The sequence below is a fragment of the Pistacia vera genome, unplaced genomic scaffold, assembly GCF_008641045.1.
Source record: "Pistacia vera cultivar Batoury unplaced genomic scaffold, PisVer_v2 Contig152, whole genome shotgun sequence".
Taxonomy (NCBI): domain Eukaryota; kingdom Viridiplantae; phylum Streptophyta; class Magnoliopsida; order Sapindales; family Anacardiaceae; genus Pistacia; species Pistacia vera.
In genome coordinates, this window is record NW_022195597.1 from 1705532 (window position 1) to 1716370 (window position 10839).

General features: G+C 39.8%; 1 protein-coding gene and 1 non-coding gene across 2 annotated transcripts; both read right to left on the reverse strand.

Moving 5' to 3' along the window:
• Nucleotides 1–200: 200 nt before the first annotated feature.
• On the reverse strand, nucleotides 201–695 carry LOC116124420. The gene has a single exon (XM_031410140.1). It carries the CDS (start codon nucleotides 693–695, stop codon nucleotides 201–203), a length of 495 nt encoding a protein of 164 aa, XP_031266000.1.
• An 8631-nt stretch (nucleotides 696–9326) lies between these two features.
• Nucleotides 9327–9433, reverse strand: LOC116124511. The gene has a single exon (XR_004127223.1). It is a non-coding gene; the product is annotated as a small nucleolar RNA R71 (small nucleolar RNA).
• Between the last annotated feature and the right edge of the window lie 1406 nt (nucleotides 9434–10839).

Sequence of the window (10839 nt, forward strand, 5' to 3'; positions counted from 1 at the left end):
AACTTGTAGATGACGTGTTTCCAGATGAAAGCTTTTACCTCTCGGTCTCTGACTTGTGCGAGTGTTTCGGCTTCAATCCACTTAGTAAAGTAGTTGGTGACTGCCAATATGAAGACCCGCTGCCTGAGCGCAGCCGGGAGCTTTATGACTATATCCATTCCCCACTCCATCAACAGCCAAGGTGTGAGAGTGGAGTTGAGTCACTCGGGTGGGAGGTGTGAGACATGGGTGAACCTCTGACAACTATCACATTTCTTCGCATAAGTTGCTGAGTCAGTGCATATGGTTGGCCAATAGTAGCCAACAGTGATCACCTGGTGGGCAAGGTTGCGTCCTCCTGCATGGTTTCCACATTTGCCTTTATGGAGTTCAGCGAGAACCCGTTTAGCTTCTTCTGGGCTTATGGCCTTAAGGTAGGGACCAGAGAATGATTTCCTAAGGAGCTGACCCTTGTATATGGTGAACCTGACGACTTTTGCTCTCAGGCAGCGTGCTTCATTCTTGTCGATTGAGAGCTCATTGTGTTCCAAGTATTTTACTATCGGGGCTATCCAAGAGTCAGCCAGTTCGATGTCCATTACTTCTTCGGGCGACTTTTGGTCCTTCCTTCCAGTCAGTTGGCCATTGTAGGAATAACAGAAGGATGGATAACTGGGAAGAACATTGAAGGGCTGAGCCGAGGTTAGCAAGGGCATCTACATAGATGTTCTTCGTTCTTGGGACATAGGTGATGGAGAATTCTTCGAAGGCGGTATGCAATTCTTTGACCAGGTTCAAGAAGGCTGTCACCTTCGAGTCGCGGGCTTGGTAAGTGCCTTGTAGCTGGTTAACCACGAGTTGGGAGTCCAATTTCCTTACTCCAATTTCTTTAGCTAGGGAGAGTCCAGCGATGAGAGCCTCATATTCAGCTTCATTATTGGTGTACTTGAATCCATATCGTATGGCCCGCTAGATGATGTCTTCTTCTGGAGTAGTAAGTATGACACTGAGCCCACTTCCAATCACGTTGCTTGACCCATCCACTGAGAGAGTCCACTTTGAAAGCGATCTGCTATTCATGCACAGTAACTCTCTTTCTGCTTGGACAGTGGTGTTCGGGGTGAAATTAGCAATAAAGTCTGCCAGTGCCTGAGATTTTATAGCAGTGCGTGGTTAGAAGGATATGTCGAACTCACTAAGCTCTACTGTCCATTGTGTGAGTCGGCCTGATAACTCTAACTTATGTAGTATCTTCTTGACTGGGAAGGGGGTGAGTACGATTATGGAATGACATTGAAAGTATGGCCTGAGCTTCCTGGATGCATGGACGAGGGCGAGTGCCAGTTTCTCCAACTGACTATATCGTGTCTCTGCATCGAGGAGTGATTTGTGACGACCCAATCTAACCCTGGGCAGGGCTGGTACACCTGGGCTCACCCCAGGCCCACTTTCGTCACCTCTACTCAGTACTGTCCCCCCTTAAGAGATTTCTTCGCCTCCCCCACCACTGGATCGTCATGAGGGACTTGACGAGTATGTCGTCAATGTATACTTCCATGGTGTCCCCAAGGTGTTCAGTGAACATTCTGTTGACTAGTCACTGTTATGTAACCCCGACGTTCTTGAGACCAAACGACATCACCTTGTAGCAGTAAGTCCCCCTCCCTATAATGAAGGCTGTTTTCTCTTGGTCGTCCAGGTGCATCAAAAATCTGGTTATACCTTGAGAAGACATCCATGAAGCTTAGGAGTTCGTGGCCTACTATCACATCGACTATCATGTCGATATGTGGGAGCGGGAAGGAGTTCTTATGGCAGGCTTTATTTAAATCTGTGAAGTCTATGCAGACCCTCCACTTTCCGTTCTTTTTCTTCACGACCACAACGTTTGCTAGCCAATCGGGATAGTGGACTTCTCTTATCAGGCCATTATTTAGTAATTTGTCAGTCTCCTCATTGACGATCCAGTTGCAGTCTGGTGTAAATTTCCTATGCCTCTACTTCACTGGGGGGTGATCCGAATCTACTTCGAGGTGGCAGACGATTGCCTCTAGGCTGACTCCTGTCATGTCTGCGTGGGAGCAGGTGAAACAGTCCTAGTTTTGTTTAAGGAATTTCATGAGTCTCTCTCTTATTTCGGGCCTGAGGCGTGAGCCTATCTGGGTCTTCCTTTCGGGGTCATCTGGGTGTATCATCCAACTCTTCCATAGATGGTTGATCTGGCTCGGTCGGGAGGGTTGGATGAGATTATAATTGCTATGAAATGTGACCTTTGCTTTTGAAGGCCTTTTTGTAGCAATCTCTGGATGCCTTAGGATCGCCCTTGATCTTCCTTACTCCCTATTTCTTTGGAAAGCTTATAGTTTGGTGGAAGGTGGATGGAACAACTCGCATGTCATGGATCCAAGGTCGGCCCAAGGTGACGTTCTATGGTGAAGGATGATGTGTGTTTACTATAACATGCAAAAATTAGCAAGTGCACTAGTCGCACAAAGTAATAAAGTGATGAGTGAGTATCGTTCCCACAAGGATTGGTTGCTAAGCACTAAGTTTTCTACTGTTTTCAAGTTGGAGCAATCGAATTTGTTTGGATTAATGGGAGAAAATTAAACTTAAAACTAAAATAGAAAATTCTAAATATTCAAAACTAAATTATGAAAGCAAGATTAAAAACAAGGTAATATCACTTTAAAACAACTGGTAGGGTTTTGACTTCATTCGGATTCTATGGATTAAACCTACAGATTATGCTATTTCCATATTCACATGCATTGATTGTAAATCGAATTCTCTAAATTGTAAACATACCTTCTTAGGCTATGTTTTCCTACTTTTCCCTATTAAACTTCCGCACCAAACAATTTGAAGATTAATAGTTCTAAGCTCATTAAACACCTAGAATCCTAGATTGATTTCATTGATTCTTAAATCTATCTCTAGCATTTAATACTACAATGGTGATTACCTAAGAAGCTTAACATGACTCATTTCTCAATCTCATCATGTTCATCAATTAAAAGCAATAAATCCAGAATAACCACACAATCCTTGCAATAGCATATGAAAATAATAAAAATCAATTGCTCAATCCATGAGAATCCGAACTACACCAAAACCCTAACCCAAAATGGGTTAGTTCATAGCTAAATCAATACAATAAGCAAGAAAAACAATAAACACAAAGTTTAACATGATAAAATGAGAGAAAAGACAAGAGATCCTCCCTAGTTGAAGAATCCACCAGATTCAATCCCAAATCTTCTCACTTTTCAACACAAATTCGTCAAATCTAAACTAAGAAGATGAAAAAGCTGCTCTAAACTAAGGAAAACATGACTTTTCTCAAAATGGCAAAGATTTGCTTTTATACCTCGCCTAAAAACCTAAGACTATGCCTAAAAATGAAACTGTGCGTTTTACGAAACTGAAAATTGCAGACTTCGCCGTGGCGACGAAATAAAAGTAACTCTTGAGCATGACTCATTTCGCCATGGCGAAGAAAAAACTTCGGCGCGACGAATCTTGATGAATAATTCTGAAATTACAGAATTGCCCTGCGCTTCTTCTTTGTTTGAATCTTCAATCTTCGATGCTCTCCCATGGAAACAAGCTTCATAGTGTTTTACTCTACTTCAGAACTCTCCCAACTTCTGAGATCCACTTACTTCTAAGTCTAGAAACTCCAATTCGCTCATTATTTGCTCAAAATGTCCATTTTAGCCTGAAACACAAAATGTAAAGAATTAAGTAGCAATTCAGGCATAAATGAACTAAGAAGTATCTAAAATCCAACCTAAAAGCCTAATAAAAACAGTATAATTCTCGGATTATCAAATACCCCCAAACTAAAGACAAGCTCGTCCTCAAGCATCAGGTACAAAACTCAAAGAAAGAAAACAATAAAAACTAAAACACGACACAATAAAACTGGAAATGAACAACAAGAATTAGACTCAACTCAATATACGAATTGCCTAGAATTTATACAAGTCTCAAATATTGTTGAAAAATTATTACTAGAAAAATGTTCAACATTCCAAGAAGTTATAAGTTGCATCGACTATCTTTCTCTATTGGTCCCCCGAGTAGGTGATCCCCACTTCAATCCACCTTCTGACTTCCTAGATTATTTTATGCAGAAATGTAAAGTTTATCAAATGGCGGCAGACTCCATAAGCCTAAATATCGAACTACTCTCCACTAATGAGGATTAGACATTACTAAGAATCAAAAGATCTTTGTAAGCTTATAACGTTAGGCTCAGGTAGTGGGCTCCAAAGGAAATGAAAGGGTAAACCAATAAGAGAACTTGGTTTCCTCAAAGCAAACTCTAGGACTTAATCCAACTCCCACTTCTTTTCTCAACCATCATTCAAAATGTCAATCATTTAACAACCTTCAACCATGAACAATTCTTACTGTTGCTATTGTAATGCAATTCTAAAACTAATTTTTGTTTTTTTTTTTTGTTTTGTTTTGTTTTTTTGTTTTTGTAATCACAATTGAGGTTAGTTACCTCTCTTATTCTTCTTGCCCATCTCACAACCCCCAAACTATTCTTTTAGTTCATTCACACAACTCTTCAAGTTCCTTGTGTTTGCATTAGGTCCAAAATTCTCCTAAATGGTGTGATGTGATTATGTGTTTAGGGTAATTGGATTGGACAATTTTTGGTTTGCAAGAAAATAAAAAGCAAATATAATCTCATAAGATTCAATTTGGTGACTAGGAAAAATATTTCATTCGTGGGTTGGCTGGAAAGACTCAAACGTTCCGAAAAATGCCTAAATCATTTCCTCAACAATGTTTATTCCTACAATTTCGCCTCAAGCATTTTTCTACTAGGTTCTAGAATCCACCAACATTATCAAACTTTACCTAACCACATTAAATGAATCTAAGCATGCCGAAATAAATGAAAATTGTGGTTGAACCACTCAACAAACCTCAATCAAAATTCAGTCAATAAACATAAACTTGAAGCAATGCTTAACATTTTTCAACAATAAAATCCCAACAACCCTAATCTCATCATTGATTTATACAAATCATCATTGGCATACACAACAAAAACATAGAAATAAAATAAATAAAAAGTCCAAAAATTCTCAAATTTTTCCTACCCCCAAACTAAAGATGACATTGTCCCCAATGTCACATTATGCACAAATTAGGAATAGAAAAACAAAATCTATAAAAGTACATGATAGTTCCCTGATTAATCCGTGAAGTTGAAGTTTCGCTCAACAGTGTGCACCCTCGGTCCTTGACTTTTTTTCATCACCAAAATCTGTAAAAACAATTGAGAACTATGGTGTCCACTGTGTTAGAAAAATTCATGAACTAATATGGAAATATTACAACCCTAATCTTGTCTTTTCAACTAAAAAGTTCAACAAAAATATAAAATAAACGAAAAACAATCTAAAAACAAACCACAAATAAATAAAAAATCAGTTCAAAGTTCCACAATAGCCAACAATAAACCAAAATAAAAACAAACAAAACAAAATACAAAACAGGTGCTTCGGCTCATTCGTCAGCCTTCTCCTCTCCTTCGGCGTCGTCCTCTTCTGACTCGAAGCCCATCCACTCATCTGAATCCCAGTCTTCCCATTGGAATGCTGAAGTATCAATATTCAGCTTCTGGCAGCAGCTCTGTTGCAAATTATAGATCATTCGGGTCTGTTCTGCGATCCATGTTTGATAGCGTTCCCACCTCTTCATCTTACTCAACATCTGCTGCATCATCTCCTTCATAGTGGCCATGGAACTGGATGATGTAGCAGCTCCTTGTGTGGTTCTCTGTCGTTTTGTCTGGACATTAGGTTGCTTATCGTTTGGACGTTCAAGGTGCTTGTGATAATAGTCTGAGTCGAGGATTGGGGCAGCATGGATAAGTGGCTCATCATCATGTACCTCGATTCCTGCTCCAGTGCACAAAACAGTAATAAGATGATGGAACAGGTAACTTCCTCGCCCTGGTTTGGCTGCATGCTGAATGTTGGTCAGGATAATTTGTTCCACATCCATATTCTTTCCCGTGGCAATAGAATAGAGCAGTAATGCCTTCTCATACGTCACCGTGCTATAGTGCGTCTCCGGCATCACCCTCGCACAAATAAAGTACTGCCACAACCGAGCTACCAGTGTCAAGTTAGTTCCGTTGATGCTCTTTTTATGCTTTTTTGAAACCTCCCAAGTGGTGTTTGGTTTTGCTATAGCCTGAAGGATTACCTCATCCCTTTTGTGTGTCTTCCTGAATTCCTCATACTTATCATGGTGAATGTTAGGCAATTTATAAAATTCATTGATGACCTTCGCAGTAAATGCCACATCATTACCCCTCACAAACACAGTACCAGATTCAAAATCCGGGAGGTTGGCATAAAATTCTCTCACTAGCGGCTCTACCGCCGCTTGTACAAGTGCACTCATAAACAGTCCCTAACGTCTCTTTTGACTCCAATCCATAGCCTGGCTCGCGGTTAATCCACGTTTAGGGATAAATCCTTTATCTTTCCTTTGGGCTGCCCCTTTATAACGTGCCCGAGCCTGATCACTTACAAATCGGTTGTCCACTTTCTTTCCTTTTCCTTTTCCCTTGGACAACACTTTGAGCGGCATTTTTTCTAAACTATCAATCAACTCACAAATTCAACTTAAAAACTCAACTCAACTCGTCCTATGACAAACACAATCATCCTGCAGTAAAACAACACTTCCAAAACTTTGCACTAAAACCCCCAAACTGCAATTTTTCCAAACACAACCAAACGCTCCAAAATTTAAAATCCACACTCCTCAATATCACAATATTCAAAATCAACACTTCCTCCAACTCAAATCCATGCACAATATCACCAAAATTCACAAATTCAACCACAATCAAAATTTTCAAATCCACAAATCTAAACTCGAAAAATTGCGATTAAAAGCTTAGGGAACGTGAAATCTTACCAAAGCAATGGAGTATTCGCCACCAATTTAGCCAAAAATCACCTAGATTGCAAAATCCCCAATTTCTTGAACTTGCAAATTTCTTCAATTTTTCGCAAAGATTTTGGTTAGATCGAGTTGTTTTGGTGTTTAGAAAGGTTAAGGAGTGAGAAACTTTGTTGGGAAATCACTGGGAAGTCTCTAGATTGAAGTTGGAAAATTTTTCTCTCAAATGGCTTTGAAAAGTTTTGTGAAAAAATGAAAAGTCACGCACGCTTTTATAAAAACCAGGTTTCGCCGTGGCGAAGTTCTTCATTTTCAAACCCTAAAACCAACCCAATCAATGAAAATTACAATAGCTCATTGCCCCGGCGAAGAACTCTCTTCACCGCGGCGAAATTTCCTTTATAAATTTTGCTCAACTTTCTTCGCCATGGCAAAAAAATACCAAGATGCATCGCCTCGAAGAAAAAGATACTTCGTCGCGACGAAGTCTGGGACTTTTCGAATTCCAAATTTTCACAAATGTTCTTCGCTACGGTGAAAACTGGACAATTCTGTTTTCCGCTTTGATCCGATAACTCACCTGAAACACCCAAAAACGCACAAATTAGACTTCATCTAAAATTATAAGAAAACTAAACCATTAAAAATAAACAACAACAACTGAAAACACTTGGGTTGCCTCCCAAGGAATGCTTGTTTATAGTCAGAAAGCTCGACTCTCTTAAGTTCTCATGTCAATCCGGACTATCTAAATACATCAACCCCTGAGCATTGTCCTTGCACCGAAGTTTCAATTGCTGATGATTTTTGTGACCTGGGGCCCTTGTTGAGAGCTTAACCACCCATTTCCATTCCTTGGTCATTCCTCTCATGGCTTGAACATTCTTACCAACAACTTTCAGTTTTCTTCATTTTTCTTCTAGTTATTTAAGCGGAGGAATCCGTCCCTTGTGAGGATACATGCTCAGTTGTTGCCCATCTTGGAATGGTGTAAAACTCTCTAGGTTGTGGTTCTCCTCATTGGGTCGCTTTGACTTGACTGTGCATCCTTTAATTGACGAATTAGGATCATTTAGTTGGGAAGTTTCAATTGCTGACTGACCCATCAAATCAATTTTTAAACATGACTCTTGCTTTGGTGGACCTTTCAAAGATTCAAGGACATTGAATGTCACTTCCTCATCTTGCATCCTCATGATCAACTTCCCTCTTGAACATCAATTAAAGCTCTTCCAGTTGCCAAAAATGGTTGTCCTAGGATGAGAGGAATCTCCTTATCTTCTTCCATATCCAACACAAAGAAATCTGCAGGAAAAATAAATTTGTCCACCTTGACCAGCACATCTTCAACGATGCCCTTAAGATGCTTTATGGATCTATCTCCAAGCTGCAAGCATATGGTTGTCGGCTTCACTTCACCAATTCCTAATTTCCTGAAAATAGAAAAAGGCATTAAATTGATGCCAACACCTAAATCGCATAAACCTCGATCAAAAGTAATATCTCCTATAATGCAAGGAATAGTAAAACTCCCTGGATCTTTGAGTTTCGGGGGTAGCTTCTTTTGGAGAATGGCGATGCACTCCTCCGTAAGCATCATTGTTTCCTCATCCTCTAACTTCCTTTTGTTTGATAAAATCTCCTTGAGAAATTTCGCGTGGCTCGGCATCTGTTGCAATGCATCTGCAAAAGGACGGCGAAGAACAAATTTTTGCATGTTGTAGTAAACACACATCAAGTTTTTGGCGCCGTTGCCGGGGATTGAGTTTGTGTTAACACTAAATTTTTCTTGCGTTAGCTAGATTGGAGTTTTATTTTTGCTTCATTATTGTTTGTTTAATTTTAGTTAGTCTTTTAGGTTGGCGTGATCTCACTCTTTCTATTTTTTTGTGTAGTTTATGCGAAGAGTAAGATGTCAGCCAGTGGTTCCTGTTGATCCTGAGATTGAAAGAACCACTCAAAGACTGAACAGAGAAAAAAGAGAAAGAGAAGCTACAGCTGAACCAGAAGTAATAGTTATAGAGATGGCAGAGAATAAAACACTAAGGGAATTCTCAGTTGCCACAGTTGAAGGCAGTGGGTCGAGTATTACTAGACCAACGGTACAAGCCAACAACTTCAAGATAAAGCTGGCAATCATCCAGATGATCCAGCAGTCGGTTCAGTTCAGGGGTGATTTGAAGGAATATCCAAATCTACACATTGCCAATTTTTTGGAGATTTGTGATACTTTCAAGTCAAATAGAGTGTCAGATGATGCAATCAGATTGAGACTATTCCCATTTTCATTTAAGGATAAATCTAAGGGATGGTTAATGGCATCACCAACAGGAACAATCACAACATGGAATGATTTAGCACAGAAGTTCCTAACCAAATTCTTTCCTTCAGCAAAATCGACAAAGCTGAGAAATGGTATCACATTATTTCTATAGGAACAGTCGGAATCATTGTATGAGGCTTGGGAGAGGTACAAAGAATTACTGAGAAGGTGTCCACATCATGGGTTGTCAGTTTGGATGCAAGTCCAAACATTTTATAATGGATTGATGGTGAATGTGCAAACTATGGTGGATGCAGCCTTAGGAGGAGCATTATAGAATAAGACTCTTTAAGAAGCTCACGAGTTGCTTGAGGTTCTGGCAAGCAACAATTATCAAAGACCTAATGAGAGGGTGCAACCGAAGAAATCTATGGGTCTTCATGAAGTTGATGCATATACAGCCATTTCAGCCCAACTGACAGCACTTTAGAAACAGTTGGGAAGTATGCAGGTAAATTCCATTCAAGCTCCTTAACTAACTTGTGATTTTTCTGCAAGTAGGGAACACATTTGCTTCATCATTGTCATCATCAAAGCAGGTTAACTACTTGGCAGGAAATCAGAGGCAACCAAACAATCCGTACTCCAACACTGTAATCCTGGTTGGAGGAATCATCCAAATCTGTCTTAGGGCAATCAAAACCAGCAAAATAATCAATGAAACCAAAGAGAATTGCCAACTAACCAAACAAGGGTGAACAATCAACCAGGAGACCCAAGAGTGACAAAATTGGATGACATGTTTGGGAAGTTTATGCAAGAGACCACAGGTTTTATGAATGAGACGAGAACAAATTTCAGAAATCAAGGGGCGTCTATTCGGAACTTGGAGCTACAAATGGGGCAGTTAGCTGAAAAGCTAAATGAGAGACCACATGGGTCTTTACCAAGCAACACAGTGACTAACCCACGTGAGCAAGCAAATGCAACAATTTTGAGGAGTGGGACAGTTTTTGAAGAGGTGGAAAAATCAAGAGAAGAAGAAAAGCCACCAAAGGAAAATGAAGAATCTGATGAGGAAGTAGATGAAGAGATAGTTGCTGAAGAGAAACCATCTAGTTCTAAGGAAGAAGAACATAAATGAGAAGTGAGGCAAAGACAGAAGAAAGAGAAATTGCCATTCCCCAAGATACCACCAGAATTGGCACATCACACTCCTCTTGTGCCGTTTCCTCAAAGACTGAAGAAAAAAAATCAGGATAAGCAGTTTTCCAAATTCATTGAAATATTTAGAAAATTGCATATTAACATTCCTTTTGCAGATGCATTGCAACAGATGCCAAGCTACGCGAAATTTCTTAAGGAGATTTTATCAAACAAAAGGAAGTTAGAGGATGAGGGGACAGTGATGCTCATGAAGAAGTGCGGCGCCATTCTCCAAAAGAAGCTACCCCCGAAACTCAAAGATCCAGGGAGTTTTACTATTCCTTGCATTATAGGAGATATTACTTTTGATCGAGTTTTATGTGATTTAGGTGCTAGCATCAATTTAATGTCTTTTTCTGTTTTCAGGAGATTGGGAATTGGTGAAGTGAAGCCAACGACCATGCCGTTGCAACTTACAAATAGGTCCATAAAACATCCAAGGGGTA